Raw genomic sequence first — 19034 nt, forward strand, 5'->3', positions numbered from 1 at the left:
CTTCGCATGAGGTGGCCAAAATACTGGAGTTTCAGCTTTAGCATCATTCCTTCCAAAGAAATCCCAGGGCTGATCTCCTTCAGAATGGACTTGTTGGATCTCCTTTCAGTCCAAGGGACTCTTAAGAGTCTTCTCCAACACCACAGTTCAAAAGCATCAACTCTCAGCGCTCAGCCTTCTTCACAGTCCAACTCTCGCATCCATACATGACCACAGGAAAAACCATAGCCTTGACTAGACGGACCTTTGTTGGCAAAGTAATGTCTCTGCTTTTGAATATGCTATCTAAGTTGGTCATAACTTTCCTTCCAAGGAGTAAGCGTCTTTTAATTTCATGGCTGCAGTCACCATCTGCAGTGATTTTGGAGCCCAGAAAAATAAAGTCTGACACTGTTTCCACTGTTTCCCCATCTATTTCCCATGAAGTGATAGGACCGGATGCCATGATCTTCGTTTTTCTGAGCTTTAAGCCAACTTTTTCACTCTCCATTTTCACCTTCATCAAGAAGCTTTTTCGTTCCTCTTCACTTTCTGCCATAAGGGTGGTGTCATCTGCATATCTGAGGTTATTGATATTTCTCCCAGCAATCTTGATTCCAGCTTGTGCTTCTTCCAGCCCAGCATTTCTCATTATGTACTCTGCATAGAAGTTAAATAAGCAGGGTGACAATATACAGCCTTGACGTACTCCTTTTCCTATTTGGAACCAGTCTGTTGTTCCATGTCCAGTTCTAACTGTTGCTTCCTGACCTGCATACAGGTTTCTCAAGAGGCAGGTCAGGTGGTCTGGTATTCCCATCTCTTTCAGAATTTTCCATAGTTTATTGTGATCCACACAGTCAAAGGCTTTGGCATAGTCAATAAAGCAGAAATAGATGTTTCTCTGGAACTCTCTTGCTTTTTCCATGATCCAGTGGCTGTTGGCAATTTGACCTCTGGTTCCTCTGCCTTTTCTAAAACCAGCTTGAACATCAGGAAATTCACAGTTCACATATTGCTGAAGCCTGGCTTGGAGAATTTTGAGCATTACTTTACTAGCATGTGAGATGAGTGCAATTGTGTGGCAGTTTGAGCATTCTTTGGCATTGCCGTTCTTTGGGATTGGAATGAAAACTGACCTTTTCCAGTCCTGTGGCCACTGCTGAGTTTTCCAAATTTGCTGGCATATTGAGTACAGCACTTTCACAGCATCATCTTTCAGGATTTGAAATAGCTCCACTGGAATTCCATCACCTCCACTAGCTTTGTTCGTAGTGATGCTTTCTAAGGCCTACTTGACTTCACATATCAGGATGTCTGGCTCTATGTCAGTGATCACACCATCGTGATTATCTGGGTCGTGAAGATCTTTTTGTACAGTTCTTCTGTGTATTCTTGCCACCTCTTCTTGATATCTTCTGCTTCTGTTAGGTCCATACCATTTCTGTCCTTTATCGAGCCCACCTTTGCATGAAATGTTCCCTTGGTATCTCTAATTTTCTTGAAGAGATCTCTAGTCTTTCCTATTCTGTTGTTTTGCTCTATTTCTTTGCATTGATCACTGAAGAAAGCTTTCTTATCTCTTCTTGCTATTCTTTGGAACTCTGCATTCAAATGCTTATATCTTTCCTTTTCTCCTTTGCTTTTCGCTTGTCTTCTTTTCACAGCTATTTGTAAGGCCTCCCCAGACAGCCATTTTGCTTTTTTGCATTTCTTTTCCATGAGGATGGTCTTGATCCCTGTCTCCTGTACAATGTCACGAACCTCATTCCATAGTTCATCAGGCACTCTATCTATCAGATCTAGGCCCTTAAATCTATTTCTCACTTCCACTGTATAATCATAAGGGATTTGATTTAGGTCATACCTGAATGGCCTAGTGGTTTTCCCTATTTTCTTCAATTTAAGTCTGAATTTGGTAATAAGGAGTTCATGATGCGAGCCACAGTCAGCTCCCAGTATTGTTTTTGTTGACTGTATAGAGCTTCTCCATCTTTGGCTGCAAAGAATAGAATCAATCTGATTTCGGTGTTGACCATCTGGTGATGTCCATGTGTAGAGTCTTCTCTTGTGTTATTGAAAGAGGGTGTTTGTTATGACCAGTGCATTTTCTTGGCAAAACTCTGTTAGAGTTTGCCCTGCTTCCCGTATTCCAAGGCCAAATTTGCCTGTTACTCCAGGTGTTTCTTGACTTCCTACTTTTGCATTCCAGTCCCCTATAATGAAAAGGACATTTTTTTTTGGGTGTTAGTTCTAAAAGGTCTTGTAGGTCTTGATAGAACTGTTCAACTTCAGCTTCTTCAGCGTTACTGGTTGGGGCATAGACTTGGATTACTGTGATATTGAATGGTTTGCCTTGGAAACGAACAGAGATCATTCTGTCATTTTTGAGATTGCATCCAAGTACTGCATTTTGGACTCTTTTGTTGACCATGATGGCTACTCCATTTCTTCTGAGGGATTCCTGCCAGCAGTAGTAGATATAATGGTCATCTGAGTTAAATTCACCCATTCCAGTCCATTTTAGTTTGCTGATTCCTAGAATGTCAATATTCACTCTTGCCATCTCTTGTTTGGCCACTTCCAATTTGCCTTGATTCATGGAACTGACATTCCAGGTTCCTATGCAATATTGCTCTTTACAGCATCGGACTTTGTTTCTATCACCAGTCACATCCACAGCTGGGTATTGTTTTTGCTTTGGCTCCATCCCTTCGTTCTTTCTGGAGTTATTTCTCCACTGATTTCCAGTAGCATATTGGGCACCTACTGACCTGGGGAGTTCCTCTTTCAGTATCCTATCATTTTGCCTTTTCATACTGTTCATGGGGTTCTCAAGGCAAGAATACTGAAGTGGTTTGCCATTCCCTTCTCCAGTGGACCACATTCTGTCAAATCTCTCCACCATGACCCACCCGTCTTGGGTTGCCCCACAGGCATGGCTTAGTTTCATTGAGTTTGTGGTCCTAGTGTGATTCAGTCATGTCCAACTCTGAGGGTTATGGACTGTAGCCCACCAGTCTCCTCTGTCCATGGGATTCTCCAGGCAAGAATACTGGAGTGGGTTGCCATGCCCTCCTCCAGGGGATCTTCCCAATCCAGGATTGGACCCGAGTCTCCTGTGCTGGCAAGCAGGTTCTTTACCACTAGCACCACCTGGGAAGCCCCTCTCCATAAGTAAATAGTTAGATTTGTTGTTGTTCAGTCACTAGGTCATGTCCGACTCTTTGTGACCCCATACTGACTGCAGTATGCCAGGCTCCTCTGTCCTTCACTATCTCTTGCAGTTTGCTCAGATTCATGTCCATTGAGTCAGTGATGCAATCTAACAACCTTATCCCCTGCTGGCCCCTTCTTTTCCTTTCAATCTTTCCCGGCATCAGGGTCTTTTCCAATAAGTTGGCTGTGTCACATGGCCAAAGTATTGGAGCTTCAGCATCAGTTCTTCCAGTGAATATTCAGGGTTTATTTCCTTTAGGATTGACTGGTTTGATCTCCTTGCAGGAATAGAAGGAATTCTCAAGAGTCTTCTCCAACAGCACAATTCAAAACCATCAGTTCTTTGGTGCTCAACCTTCTTTATATAAATGTGTGCATGTGTGTATATACATATGTATTAAATAAATTTATATATCATATATTTAAATAAAGATTTATGTTATATATTATGTAATATTTATATATTATATATTTAAATAAATTTATATATTACATATATATTGAAATTTATTTTATACATTTATATATACATATATATGTATATACTAAATACCTACAAGAGTACTTATTTTATATATTTATATACACATAAATATGTATATACTAAATACTTAACTATGAGAGCAATTACAATTACTTTCACACAAGTATAGTTGTCAGAAGAAAAAAGTTTAACATGGCAAAATATATTAACTCCTCCACCATTCATAAGCTTGCCAACTGTTACAACAATGTATTTCATAACTGTTTTTTTTTTTTTTTTCTGGTCTAGAGTCCAGTTCAGGATCATGCATTGCACTTATTGCCACTTGTTCTTTGGTCTTCTTTAATCTGGAACAGTTTCCCAGGCCTGTTTGGTGTGTTTCTTGATTTTGACTCTTTTGAAGAATAGAAGCCAGTTAGGTTGTACAGTTTCCCTCTCTGTGGGCCTATTAGATGTTTTTCATGACTAGATTCAGAATTTGCACTTTAAAAATATCTAGAGTGATGGAAGAATGCCTTTTTTAGGCTGTGCATTTATTTTTCACAGTTCAAGAGGTTTGGAGGACCAAGATCAAGGTGCTGAACTATATGGTGTCTGGCAAGGAGCTTCTTCCTGATTTGCAGACAGCCACCTTCTTTCTGTGTCCGTAAATGACAAAGAAAACAATCTTCTCTTTCATGTCTCTTCTTATAAAAGCACTAATCCCATTCATGAGAGTTCTGTCCTCACCACCTAATCACCTCTCAAAGGTCCCACCTCCAAATACCATCACATTGGGAGTTAGGGCTTCAACAAGGGAATTTGGGAGATTCAAACATTCAGTCCGTAACAGGAAAGGATCAGGTGCAAGTGAGGGTCCTCATCAGACAGTACCAGGGAGGCCTGAGCCTTTGCTTGCACAGTTAGTCGTAATGAAGCCTCTGGACTGAGGCTCTGGCTATTAAATTGGAGGTCCACTCAGTCCTTTCTGTGTCTTGTACAGGGGACAGCCGATGCAAAGGTCATTCATCTTTAAATTTTTTCCCAGCTTTATCTTTAAAAACTCATGTAAGATGACATTCCATTCTTGTTAAAGTATATAAATAAAGGCTTACCTGGCTTCCCACAAAGTTAGGTTGATGGACCGTTTTTATTCCGTGGCTTAAACCCGCCTCCTATTCCACTACTCGGTTTTAGAAGCACAGAGTTGTGTTCAGCACGTCTTAGGTTCAGTACCCTAGAAGCAGACCTGGGTACAAGTGCAAGTAGTTTATTTGATCACTAGAAACACTGGTGAGGGACTGAGGAAGAGAAACAGGGTACGGGGTGTGATCATGAATAGGTTAGCTCTGTGAACACCTGGGGCTCAAACCTGCTGGGGACTTCTGGGAGACTGCACAATATGGGAGACTACATGAAACTTTGCTGCACGATCGACTCAATCTGGGGAGCTTCTGGAAACTCCTGAGGTTCAAAATCTGCAGATGGCAAGAGCCAGTCCCTGGGAGCTTTTTAAACTCCTCTAGTGTTTCCAGTGTATGGTCAAAACTGAGAAGACTGTATTTCAGAGTTGTCCCCTCAAGCTTTAGGAAGCTGGAGTGTTTACCTGCCAACTGCAGTTCATCGCAGGTTGAGGGCTGCTCTTGGTGACATTAACAGCCAAGCATTTCTGGCCTGTAAAAAGCTGAGGCATGCCAGGGAATGGTGATTGCCCAGGGGACATGGGCCAACAGTATCAGCTACTAGCTGGATATGATATCAAATCCTGGCTTTGTCCAAGCACTCTTAGAGCAGTTTTAATCATGTCATTTAAACTCTTTAAGCCTCAGTTTCCTTCTCCTGGTGGCTCAGATGGTGAAAAATCTGCCTGTAGTGCAGGAGACCCAGGTTCGATCCCTGAGTCAGAAAGATCCCCTGGAGAAGGGAATGGCTACCCACCCTAGTATTCTTGCCTGGAGAATTCCATGGACAAAGGGGCCTGGCAGGCTACAGTCCATGGGGTTGCAGAGTCAGACGTGACTGAGTGACTGAACACTTTTCCTCGTGTATAATAACTTCTTTGTCCAAGCTGTGAGGATCAGATATAATATATGGAAAGCACCCAGCATGCAGTGAATTCTTAACAGATCTTTGTTTTAAACCCAGCAAGTGGAAAGAGGGAGGGGAGGAAGGGACTACTTGAAGCATCCAGAACATGCCATAAAGCAATACAGATTGTGAGTTCTAATCTGGTATAACACCAGATAACACCAGATAACACCAAATAGTTCTACTAGGGAAATTTTTCTTTATTTAAAGGAATGCTATGATGAGTTGTCAGGATATACACAGTGGCTGAGCAGCTGCAACCCATTTCTCTGGCATGTTCCATCTCTGCTGTGTGTGCCAAGTTGTCCCCAGGAGTAGTGGATGCAGAAACCAGTAGTCGAAGGGAAATTGCTCTTCCTATAGATAAACGCCTGCCTGCTAGTATTTGGGGACACCACTCAGGAATGCATGGGGTGCTGTGGCTACAAAGGCATTACCAGCACTGAGGTCTGTCCTGATAAGAAAAGGCAGGAGTCCCAAGTGAAGAAGTGAGAACTCTTCTTGTGAAATCAGATTCCCAATATTATCATGAGCAATAAGCACATTTGAGTCTGAATTGTACAGTTGGACCATCTGAGTTCCTTGGTTATGTGGAGTAATTCTCTAGAAATTAAGCAATTTATTGGGACATTCCCTAAACTGTATGGGTTTCTATTTTTGTTGATAAGGGCTTCAGACAGTTCTGTGCGGGAATAATTTTAATACATAAGAGTTCTTTATGCTGGTAAAAGTAAGTGAATTAACAAATAACGGAGGAATAGGGAGGCACCAGTGATAACAGTGTATAATGAACCACAGATTGTGGCTAAGCCACTTCAGTGCCCCTGAGAGCAGAAGGAAACAATAGAAAACAATTACAGTAATTGTTAGAAGGCTTAGGGGGAAAGTGCTCTGTTTAATTAGGTTTTGTGCTTCTTGTCAGATTCCATCATTGGCAACCTTTATGAACATGAGCCTCCTTTCCCACCTCAGATGGGTGCGCATAATGGAGTTTGTCTGGAGCAGTCTATCTGGAAAATATATTTGCCAGTGCTCTGCCCTGGACAGACAAGTTTTCTGTCTTCTCTCCTGCTCCTTTGGCCTTGAATGTTTGGAGAGAAAAGTGGTCTGTAAATGTTCATGGGATGATCGTGAAACTGGCTGCTCTCAATTGTCAGGGCTGGTGGTGACCCTGGCAGGTTGTGACACCTGGTGGTGACCCCTGACCTCTCATCTGCCTGGTTGAACATCTTTTCCTTCCCTTGGGAGAGGAAGACCTTTCCTTGGTCAATGTGACCTTATCTCTGCTTCCCAGCAAGCTAAAGGCCAGGTGTTCTGAGGCCAAAATCAATCTTTGGGGGTTTTCCTGATTTGCCAAAATCAAGTCAGTGGGTACACTCTTGTACATGAGTGGAATTTTATCCGTGTTTCCCATTCCCCCCCCAATCCTGGTGCCATTCCTGCTGTTACTGCTGCTGCTACTAGTGATAACCAATGCTGAGAAGTTGCTGTGTGACAGGCATTGTGGTGAGCCCTTTACTCACACTGATCTATTTGACGCTCATGATATCCTTAGTTATTTTATAAACAAGGAAACTGAGGTTGAGAGAGGAGAAATTATGTGCTTAAGGTTCTATACCATGCGGCATGACGAGGACATGAACCTACCAAGTCTAACTTCAGAGCCCACAGTTAATGGCATCTGAGCACAAAATCGTATATTATGTTGTGCTCAGTTGTATCCTACTCTTTGCTGTGCTACGGACTGCAGCCTGCCAGGCTCCTCTGTCCATGGGATTCACTGGGAAAGAAAACTGGAGTGGATTGCCATTTCCTTCTCTAAGGGATCTTCCTGACCCAGGGATTGAACCCACATCTCCTCCAGCTCCTGCGTTGCAGGTAGATTCTTTACCACTGAACCACCACTTAGTTAAGATTTATTTACCAGCGGCTCAGGGAGCACCATGATTTCCAGGTTTTCTACCCCGTGAGCACATTAAAGAGTCTAGGGAAAAAAAGATCATGGTTCCTGGATGCTGGAGAAGGGAGGCTGTTTTTTAAAATAAGGTATTAAAAATTGAGCAGGGATTCCCTCTCAGTTTTTTTGCTCAGCCCTGGAGCTGAGACAGAGGAGAAATGAGACGTGGATCCTCTCCTGCTCAAACTAAAGTTTAGTGAGTCAAGTTCCAGCTAAGGACAAGTACAAGAACATAAAATCCTTTTCTAATCTCTCCCTAAAGAAGGCGCAGATGAAAGGCCTCATCAAAGCCTCTGAAACCACCAAAGCTGTTTGCCAGCAAAGAGATAAATCAGGAAGGTTTGAGATCTGGTTTGAATTTAATAATTACAAATGACTAATCAGGGCACATTCGCTGTCAAGTCAGGAGCTGTACTGCCTCCACCAGTGCATTTCTGCTGCTCTGGTCACTTGGTTATTAAATAGAAAAGCCCTGTGATTAAATCACAGGGCTGTTCCAACACTAATCAATTAAATCTCGGTCATTTAAAATTAAGTCAGGCCTTGCACTTGCCCTGCCTCTGTGACAGAAGTGGGAACCACACACTGCAAACGTGACTGAAGGTATCCAGAGAGCATCCGTTTATAGTCCTATGTGATGTGGGTACTTAGAGGAGGGTCAGGCTGCATCCCAGGTAGGATTGCCTCCTCCACCATCTCTAATACCCACATCTTCTTTGCCTGCCTCTCAACATCCAGTAACAACAAATCAGCAGTGACAATAGTAGTAATAGTGATTATGATAGTAACCACAGAAGCAATAATAATTACCATTTTTTAATCTCTCGCCATATGGCTGGCCCTGTTGTAAATATTTTATCTGCTTTAATCCTTCAAATAAGCCCATGATGAAGAAATCAACGTTTATGGAAATATATCATAGACACTTCCATATCTCACACACCTGGAACCTGCCTGGCCCATAGTTCATCCTCTATAAATATTTGTCCTGTGACTGAAGTGATAGAGAGCATCAGTATCTGTGATACACATCAGTTGCTGTGGTAAGATCAGAGCAAGGAGAAGTGATGGATCCTGAACTCAATCTGTCTCATTTATTCTCTTTGTTTCCTTGAGGTATGTAGGTAAATGTCTTATGAGCCTTTTTATATTGTTCTAAGGCACATATTGTTTTAAATGTAAATTTACTTTATGTGCTTCTCTGATGGCTCAGGTGGTAAACAATCTGCCTGCAATGCAGGAGACCCGGATTCAATCCCTGGATTGGAAAGATCCCGTGGAGAAGGGAATGGCAACCCACTCCAGTATTCTTGCCTGAGAAATCCCATGGACAGAGGAGCCTGCCAGGCTATGGTCCTGGGGTCGCAGAGTTGGACATGACTGAGCGACTAAGACTTTCACACTTCCCTTCACATTTTTTATATTAATTTAAATAAATCACACTTTGTTTTTAAACAATATAAAAAGAGAAGTATCACTGGATGGCGAAAGGATCAGTGGTTTGGGAACCAGCAGTGGCACCCAACTCCAGTACTCGTGCCTGGAAAATCCCATGGACGGAGGAGCCTGGTAGGCTGCAGTTCATGGGGTCTCGAAGAGTCGGACACGACTGAGCGACTTCACTTTCACTTTTCACTTTCATGCATTGGAGAAGGAAATGGCAACCCACTCCAGTGTTCTTGCCTGGAGAATCCCAGGGATGGGGGAGCCTGGTGGGCTGCCGTCTATGGGGTCGCACAGAGTCAGACACAACTGAAGTGACTTAGCAGCAGCAGCAGCAGCAGCAGCAGCTGGTATAGAGAAAACTCCCCTCTCCAGCATTTGCTAGTTTTGTGACCTTGAACAAATCCCTGAAGCCTTCCCACGCTTCAGTATTCTCTGTAAAATGAACACCAGCATGCTCACTGAGGCCAGGCTGAGGAGAAGCTGGAAAGGAACAGTTCTTTAAATGGTGAGCACAGTGAGTGGCTCATAGCAGACACCCAGTTCCTGCACCTACTTCTCTCCACCCCCACTGTATATCTGAGAGTGATTCTCCTCTGCTTCCAAGACTCAAAACCTCAAAGGATCCCAAGATTTGGGTCTAGAGAGACTGTAAGCTGAGCCTAATAAGAATCAGACAGGCTTAGACCTGGGACCAGCTCTTCTGCAAATCCATCAGCTGAGGACAGGTAGGGTCACTGCTCTTGGCAGAGAGCCTTACCCGGAACCACAGAAAAACACTTGTTCCCAGACCATTTACTGATGAGATTTATGTGTCTGCCTTGTGCTGTCAGAAGGTAGCCAAGCCTAAGAGGAGGTGGTCACAGAGAGGCCTGGAGAACAGTGATGTGCTGTGAAAGTGGATGGTGTCACCAGGAATGAGTCTCAGAGTCCTCCCCATCTGTCCAGAGAGACCTGTATCTCCATTAGAACTCAGATCCACATGTACAGAAGACTTTGCCCTGTTGCAGATTAACAGAGAGCCTCCTGGTCGGTTTTTGAGCCAAGAAGCATGAGGTTTTTCCAGCACCTGAGCACCTCTAGAAAGCATCTCCATGAAATATGTAGCCTGCAGGGTTAAGGAATCAGACGGTATACGCTAGCCCTTTGTTCCCGTACATTCCCTTCTGTAACTGCTTTTCCTCCCTGACTCAGATAGGTGTTCAGAAAAAGGGTTCAGATGCCAAATCAGGTCGCTTATGGTTGGATTCAGCCAGCTGTTTCATTTCAGTTGGGCTGTTATCAATCCTGGACTCGTTGCTCCTGAAGCACAGAGCCTGGGTGTGCATGGTGTTACTCAGGGAAGTGCATGCTTGCTGCCTAGTCATGGATGTGCCTCACCCTTGAACAGACCTGACACTTCTTCTCACATTAGGAGTGAAAATCACCAGTGTTCCACTTGGACCAACGTCTGAATTTTTTTTTTAACTTATTGTTAAAATTGTAATTGTTAAAAGTTGTCATTTTTTTAACTTATCTGTATAATCTAAGGAAAATAAATGCCCCTGCTGGTTAAGAAAAAGAGTCTCTTATTTGAAAAGCAAAAATTATAGCATGAACTTGCATGTTTTGAGTCCCCAAGGAAATTTGAGGTTGAAGAATTTTAGCCTTCAGTGATCGTTGCTTTTGAGGTTTTGATTTAATTTTGGCAGCCAGGTGGTTAGCGGAAGGGAAGGGTGTCGCCCCAAGAACACGGGCCTCCTTTATTTATTCTTTTTTTAGTCACTCATTCAGAGATTATTCATTGACCTGCTGCTCAGCACAGGACGCTGGGGTTTTAAGTTATGCACTCAAATCAGAGAGCCCAGACTCCAGCACAGTCCCTGGGCTCACCCACGGTGCACTGTTTTTCATAGTTGAAAGGGAAGTGGACTGTGCATTCGCCTCAGTGACTGGGACGAGAATAACAGGGTGGGTCTCTGGCTCTTCAAACAGGCTGAGAACCCATGAGACCAAGTATGTAAATGCAGGTGTTTGAGACACAGAGTTCTTCCTCCCTCGGAGCTGCCCCGGGTCATGTCTCCATGACTTCTGACACGCACGGAAGGGTGGTGCTGGGCTGGTGGAATGGGTACCCGTTTGTTCCCCTCCACCGTGCCCTCCTTCCCCGAAGTTGGATAATAGTGAAGAAGACAAGCTTCTCAAAGGCAGCGGGGTCAGAAGTATCAACAACAATAAGAAATGAAGAAACACTCTTCTGGGGGAGTTGGCTAGGTACCAGGTACTGTAGCCTGTTCTAAGAATGTGATCATGACAGACCAAATCCTGCCTCTGTGTGCTTGCGTCTCATGAGAAAGTCAACCCGAAAACAGAAAATTAAAGTATCTCTCTGAAGTGAGTCTCTCCTGCTGGTCTCTGTCTCTGCAGCTTGTCTGAGTCATTCACGGCAGAGATCACAATCTAAAATATGTTGTTTTCTTTTTATTCCCAGTTAGTGGGAAGGGAGCATGCCTGGCTCATTCGCTGCTAGATCCTAGCACCCAGAGCAGGGCCTCGCACATCGGAAGTGCTCGGTGAACATAGCGAATGAGCACATGACCTAGTGACCCTGTGACGTGTTTGCACTGGGCCCAAAGTTTAAACTGCAGACTCCTTCTGTGTTGCTGACTGTGGTCAGTTAACACCCTGTGCAGTGGAAATTGAAAAGAACACCCACTTTGATAATCCATGCAGATTTTACTTTGTAAAATGGGTGGGTTTCTTAAGGAGATCTTTCTATCCCAGGTTAACCGGCTGTGGCTTACTTTAAAGGCCACTAGAGGACTTTTGTCTTCTGCATTTGGCTCTTGGTACATAGAAGCATCTGGGGTTAGTGATGCTTAGGAGGCTGTGTTCCAACCCTCAGTGGTATATTGAGTTGGTCTGGAGAGGGCTGCATGCCCATGAGAGAAAGAGCCTCTGTTAGTGTCCTCTGTCCTTCACTAGGGTGGGATTTTGGGGGTAACAGGCCACTGTAAATGTGTCATGTTGACAAAATCATTGAGCCCTCAAAATGGACCTGCAGCATCATAAAACTCTGTAATCTAACAACACCAGGTAGCGGCACACATCTCTGTAGCTTACAGTTTGGGTAAACCTGGGAGCCAGCATTTATTGTGCCGTTACCATGTGCCAGCCGTCATTCCAGGTCCTGTATACATATCTTCTGTAATCCTCAGGACAGCCTGACCTGGTGGTTAGTGACCACTTTACAGATAACACCCCAGAGCCTCCGCCCTCTCATGGGATTTCCCAAGATTGAAGGTCTAATTCTGTAGCCTCCCAAGGCAAGAGAAGCCAGGCTCAGGAAATGGCATAGGTTGTCCTGGGTGGCAGGGCACCAGCGCAGATTTCCCTACTCTTTTACCCCAGCACACGTTACTGATTGATTGCAGCCTTCCCTCACTTGCTGTGCTGTGAAATCCTTCTCAATACAGCACTCAAGGGAGACACTGCCAGGCATTCCAAATGGCAAATGAGTCATAACCTGTTTGCCAAGTGTGCTTTAAATGGGGTGTGTGCGTGTGTGTGTGAAGGGTTTTGCCCTAGGAATTAGAATCTTGGATTCAGGGTATTATACCATAGCCATGTAACTTGGGAGCCATTTGTTTATCTCTCCTAACTTCAATTTATTTACCTGTAGAATGGTAATACCTTGCCATACTCACCTCCAAAAGTCACCATATAAATACACCATATAAATACTCAATGACACCACAGTGCCGCTTTTAATTGTAACTGAATGATGAATCAGTATGGGTCATGTCCCTACACAAACATGAAGCAGCACCCCCCCCGCAAATGACAAGCAGCTTTCAGCATCCTCTTGGGACTCCCCCAAAGCCCATGAGTGGAGTATTTGGCTCCCTAACAATCACCAATCACATGGTGAACTTGTTAGGGAAGATTCTTGGATATTATCTCAGAATGGCTGATTGAGGATCCTGGCTCCTAGCATTGGATCTCTAAATTCTTCCACTGCTCAAGTGGAATGATGTATGGGATCTAGCACTCCATACTCTGTATGGAACCATGTTAACCTTTAGGATTTGAAACATCTAGGTAGCTGGTGACGGAAAAGAGGCCCCAGTCTCCTCCCCATCTGTGTCAGGCAAACTCTTAATTCATTCATCAGACCTGTTCAAATGCCTCCTCCTCTGAGAAAACACCCCCAGCTCCCACCAAGGCCAAGCTGATTACTGCCTCACTGTGCTCCAGAGCCCTCTAGCCCACAGGCTGAGCACTTACTGTGCACCAGGCACTCTGCTGTGTGCTAACACACATCACTGTATTTACTTCTCCCTGCTGGAGAATAAAAGCTTATGTTACCACCTCCATCTTAGAGTTGAGAAAGGGTGACTCAGGCAAGTGAAGTGACTTTCCCTAGGATAATTGGATCTTACTGCCTTATAATCACACCAGAGTCTGTGTCTCTTACAGGAATATGATAATTACGTGAGTTAATGTGAGCTCCTTAACTAGAGAAGTTGCCAATCTCGGCATTCCTGGGAGCAAACACAGGACCTGGTGCATAATAAAGTGAAAGTGAAAGTGAAGTCGCTCAGTTGTGTCCCACTCTTTGCGACCCCATGGACTTCAGCCTATCAGGCTCCTCCGTCCATGGGATTTTCCAGGCAAGAGTGCTGGAGTGAATTGCCATTTCCTTCTCCAGGGGATCTTCCTGACCCAGGAATTGAACCCTGATTTCCTGCATTGCAGGCAGACGCTTTACCGTCTGAGTTACTAAGTCGTGCATAATAGGTGCTCAACAAATCTTTGTTGAGCTAAAGAAATAATAGAAGAGTTATAGTGAGATAGCCAAGGACAGATAAGGACTGGGTGCTTTCCAGCATCTGCCTGTGTTCACACTCATCATCTAATAGAGGAGAAAGGGCAGGAGGTGATAAACTTCTCTGAGGGCTGAAGGCTCCAACTGTCTCTCATACCACTCCACTGTAACCTCATACCAGGGATTCCGGTCAGTCGGCAGCTTTCTGCCAAGTAGGGGACTTAGCAAGTCACACATTAGAGACTCGAGAAATACTTACTTGATTGGTTAGGCTAGAGATGCAGAAGAGAAGTAAATGTGTCTCTGAAGAGCTTGATTGTGTTTGCGAATGGAATTTCTTTTCTTTTTATACAGAGGATAATACATTTTTCCAACCCCATAGACTTCCATGGTCATAAGTTCATTTCAAATATAGTTTTCTTCAGTTCCAATAGTGACTCTTCTGAGTCTTAGTGTTTATGGCTCTAAAATGGGAAGGTTGGAGATGTCTAAGGTTCTTTCCAACTTGCTGGTTCTGTGATGACATCAGCACCCTGGATGAAGTTTAGAACAAATTTAACTTACACAAGTACAAAGCAGCGCTAAAAATGGAATATCTTTAAGTGAATTAGATTATTTCCAGTCTCATGTCTTCTTCCATGTTAATAAAAATCTGAACTCTGTGTCTAAATTTCTAAGTCTTGTTATACAGAGACATTTAGAAGAAAAGAAACTATAAAGAGAAACAAACTGTAGCAGCTTGACTAAGAACAATAATGGAAACAAGTTATCCCAGAGCTTAATCGTTTCCTGTAATTTCTTAGGCTTTCTTAGAACTCGGTCTAAGGTTTTGCATAACATGGTAGAAATGATAAGGATTACATGTGCTATTTGATTGCATTTTTTTCTTTCCTTAATCAAAGTCATAATCCTTGTTTACATTTGAACTTTGTTTTATTATTTGTTTCACAGAGGAAACGGAAGCAGAGCACCCAGGATGAAGATGCGGTTAGCCTTTGTAGTCTCGATATAAGTGTAAGTACAGTCCTTCCTACATCCCCTGCCATGGGAACACCTCTCATCTCTGAATGTATTTGTTAACATGCTATGGGCTTTAGGTGGGCTCCCAGGATTCAGTTACAGAGGTTGGGATCTTGCGGGGAAATGTTAAAATTTTTTTTTTTCATTTTACTGGAAGAAGCTGTGTGGCCAGCTTAAACTTCCAAGCCACTTGTTTATTGCTTGTCTCATAAAATGAACGATGAAATCAGTGCATCTGGATAGAATCTAGATAAAGGCCGCTGTGCCGCGTTAGAGACTGAGTACTAAAGGTGTGTCCCCTTCGGAGGAAGTTGGCAGATTGGCCTGACTCAAGCCACTGCATGGCTCAAAGGCCAGAAGAAGTGTCTGGCAGCATGGCTGAGGGAATGGCTTTGGTTTCAGCAGCTTAGTTTGAATGAAGATTCTATACTTAGATTTGTATGACACCTATCTTCTCCTGTTTTCTCATGAGGAAAAGACTTAACAGAATTGTTGTGAGGATCACACAAAACAATCAAAGTGAGAGTACCAACTGCATAGCCTGGTACATAGTAGACACTCACCAAATGTTAACCTCACTATATTTTCCTTTAAAAGCGGAAGTTTGCAAAAGATGTTTGAGTGACCTAGTAACTGTGCTAGTGATGACAGAAGTCAAAAGCTTTCTTGGATTTTTTCAGGCCCACATCTTTGGGTGCTGAATTTCAGTAGTTTTCTTTGTGTGGCCTCCTTGTCTCCCCAGTGACACAGTTGGGGAGGCTCCCCGGGCAGCTGGTGCTCTCATTGTCTAGGGCCGGGGGGTCAGGGTTCTGGCCTCCGCTGTACTCCCCATGTCTGTTCATCGTTCACACTCCCTGGAACTTTAATCTTCATGCATGCATGGTGGATCCATCTGACATTAGGGCCTGGTCCTCCTCCTCCACAGACACTGCAAAACCCACTGTTGTGAGATGAAGCTTCTATGCTAAGAATTAAGAACTGGATCATGGTGCTGGCTCTGTCTGTAACTAATGATGTAATGTTGGGCAAGTCAGTTCCTCTCTATGGGCCTCATCTGTTTAAAAACAATTTTGAGATACAGTCTTTAAACCATTGTAAAAATGTGAAGCTCTGTTGAACACAGATTACTTGGGTTCTCACCTGATAACATTTGTTTACCCATATAAGCAATGCTCTCTTAGTTATTTTTAATTGCGGCAGAGTTTTCTATGATGAACATAGCTGTGGTGGAGGGAGCCTGCGCTAGCTAGGTAAATGTATTCACACATCTTTATTTACCACATGGTGTTTGTTCCAGTCTTTAGCCCATCATATTGGTGGGTTGGACCAGTTTATTCTGTTGCTATGGTAATAGGACAAAAAAGACGATGTTATTCTTGCTTACTGGAAGAAGCTGTGTGGCCAGCTTCTTCTTACTCATTGAACCTTTTATTGTTGACAAGTGAAGTCTTTGAAACTTTCTTTATTGACAACGAGTTTTTTGGTGTTAGCAAATGTTTTTAATTTTGTGGCAATTATTAGAATGATTGGTGTTCAGAATATATAGAGCCCTTAGCCGTCATATATCCAGTCCCCTCAATTTGAAAATGAAAAAGTAGAAGCCCAGGGAAGTGTAGTGATTTAATAAGACTTTAACCTAGATCATTTCTAGGATCATTCCTCATCCTATGTTTTTTCCTGAACTATGTTTATTTTTCAGAAAAACACGTCTCTAGAAGCTTTATTCAAAGAACTACTAAACTCTTTTATATGAAAGGATTATTTGCAATCATGAGTTCTGATTTGGTTTTCATGTTGATCGGCATCCATGAGCTTACCTTCTGATCAGAGTCATCTAAGCTCATATAATGAATTATTTGATGTCTTTTCTCCTTATGCACATAGAAGGCGATGGCACCCCACTCCAGTACTCTTGCCTGGAAAATCCCATGGACGGAGGAGCCTGGAAGGCTGCAGTCCATGGGGTCGCTAAGAGTCTGACATGACTGAGCGACTTCATTTTGACTTTTCACTTTCATGCATTGGTGGAGGAAATGGCAACCCACTCCAGTGTTCTTGCCTGGAGAATCCCAGGGACGGGAGCCTGGTGGGCTGCCATCTGTGGGGGTCTCACAGAGTTGAACATGACTGAAGTGACTTAGCAGCAGCAGCAGCTCTTTACACAGCCACAAAAGATACATCTCCCTCCCTTGCTGTATCTCTTAACCATATCGTATCATGTTTTGTCACAGTAAAGAGACTTTCATGGAAGAGTCTACCTTTATGCTTAGGGATTCACCTGTGGCCAAACTCCTTTCTGATTTCTCTGTTATTTTTTCCTGTTTCTTGGCAAACAGATTCCAGAACCTGGACAGTTTCCTCCAAATATTATCATGTGATATTATAATCATTATAAAGCTTAAAAGAATCCTAGAAGCTGTTGGAGGACATGAAAACTGGTGTTTTGCAAGTTTACTGACAGTCCAGGCTGTACAGAGATGATGGGGTATGTGGCAGATACACATGTGGCCATAGAGGAAGTACTACTGATTTTCAGTGCCTTGCACCTAACAGGTATTTGGTAGAGATGAGTTGAATGAACTAGTGGATAGAGCCACTCATGAGAAAATTGTAGCCATAAAGGCTGCAATGTCTGAGTAAATATCTGAGTCCCATAAATTAATAAATAAATGGCTTTGTAGTCTCCCCAAAGGTGCTTTTTAAATGGTGATGTTCGGTAGAGTCACAGCAGCATTAATGAAGAGTTGTTTTGAGCCTATTTCTATGTGTAGTGGAAAGTATCTGAAAAAAAGGTGGGTTCCAGTGGATGACTCACACCGGAAGATGTGAGGGCTTGGGAAAGTAATATTAGTAACTCTCAATTTTGATTCCACTTCATAAGTGGAAAGACGGTCACCAGATGTATGCTTGAACATGAAGTTGCTTAACTGGGGACAGGGATCTTTGGGGGTCAAGTTTCCATTGAGTCCTAGCCCAATGCTGTACAATGAGCTCTTCATAAATACTTATTGGTTAGTGAATTTTAACAACAATGAAAAGAGTGGATCTTCCCAATGTGTATGTGGAATTCAACGCATGCACCCCCGTTCTAGAAATATATCTGTGGCCTAAAGTTGGGAAGTATTAACACAAAAACTTTCCCCTTTTGATTAAAAGCACATATTGGTGTCTGAGTGTGGATAACACCAAATATTCTCGTTGATATCTTGCTTTATTTTAAAGCCTCAGATGACAATTCTGGTACGTGCCTGCGAAAGGGTTTTCCTTCTGAACTCCTCTGCAACCTCCTATTGAACTTGAACTTAGAGACCAAACAGGAGTGGGTAAGCTAAGGAAAGAGTGTCCCTTACAGAACAGGGATCCTGTTGTTTGAGGGCCGGGTGTGTCATGGACTCTTGAGAATCTGATGATAGCACTGGGCTCCAGACAATTTTACAAGATTGACATATGATTTTATGGGTCTCACAGAGCCCAGCCAACACCCCAAGTGAGGAATTCCTCTTAAAAAGGAAACTGGAAGGGTCCTAAGGCATGGTGACGTATCTCCGCAGAATTATTCTCCCACCCTCCACTTCCAGCACTTGGTGAAAAATGAATTGTGACTGGAGAGTCCACACTATTGGACAGTATAATTGGTCTCGATTTTTTTCCCACCACTTTACGCAGTCCACTGGCTGAGCCCCTGGCTTCCTGGCAGGATAAAACACAAACTATTCCAGAGGGGGGGGAAAAAGCAGACTATATTTTTTAACACTTTTGAGAACAATTTGCAGAGTGGAGAATGCTCCCAGAAGCCGCCTACAAATCTTCTCTCACGTCAGAGGATATGAGTGGGATGGTTTCAGGGACATTGCTTCCCCAACAGCACTTTTCTCGTTTGAATTCGAGGGGGCGAGAGACTCCCGAGTAAAGAGCTGGGTTTCATGGTCCCTCAAGCAAGGCACTTGGCCGAAGAGCCAGGTGTGACCCTGATGCAGGGCACTGCTTAGCATCAAACATCCTTTATCAAAAAATATACAAATGTTGGGATAGGCCTAAGAACAGTTTCCAATGAAGAA

General features: G+C 43.4%; 1 protein-coding gene across 4 annotated transcripts in view; it reads left to right on the forward strand.

The window, feature by feature from the left end:
• Positions 1–19034, forward strand: part of ARHGEF3 (Rho guanine nucleotide exchange factor 3) — a 313947-nt gene that overhangs the window by 152897 nt on the left and 142016 nt on the right. For all 4 annotated transcript variants that reach the window (XM_070776453.1, XM_019984724.2, XM_070776454.1 and 1 more), the window contains one exon: positions 14908–14970. In XM_070776453.1, coding sequence (XP_070632554.1) covers positions 14908–14970 — 63 coding nt within the window. The remainder of the gene's footprint in view (positions 1–14907; positions 14971–19034) is intronic.

This window comes from Bos indicus, chromosome 22, assembly GCF_029378745.1.
Source record: "Bos indicus isolate NIAB-ARS_2022 breed Sahiwal x Tharparkar chromosome 22, NIAB-ARS_B.indTharparkar_mat_pri_1.0, whole genome shotgun sequence".
NCBI classification, from domain to species: Eukaryota; Metazoa; Chordata; class Mammalia; order Artiodactyla; family Bovidae; genus Bos; species Bos indicus.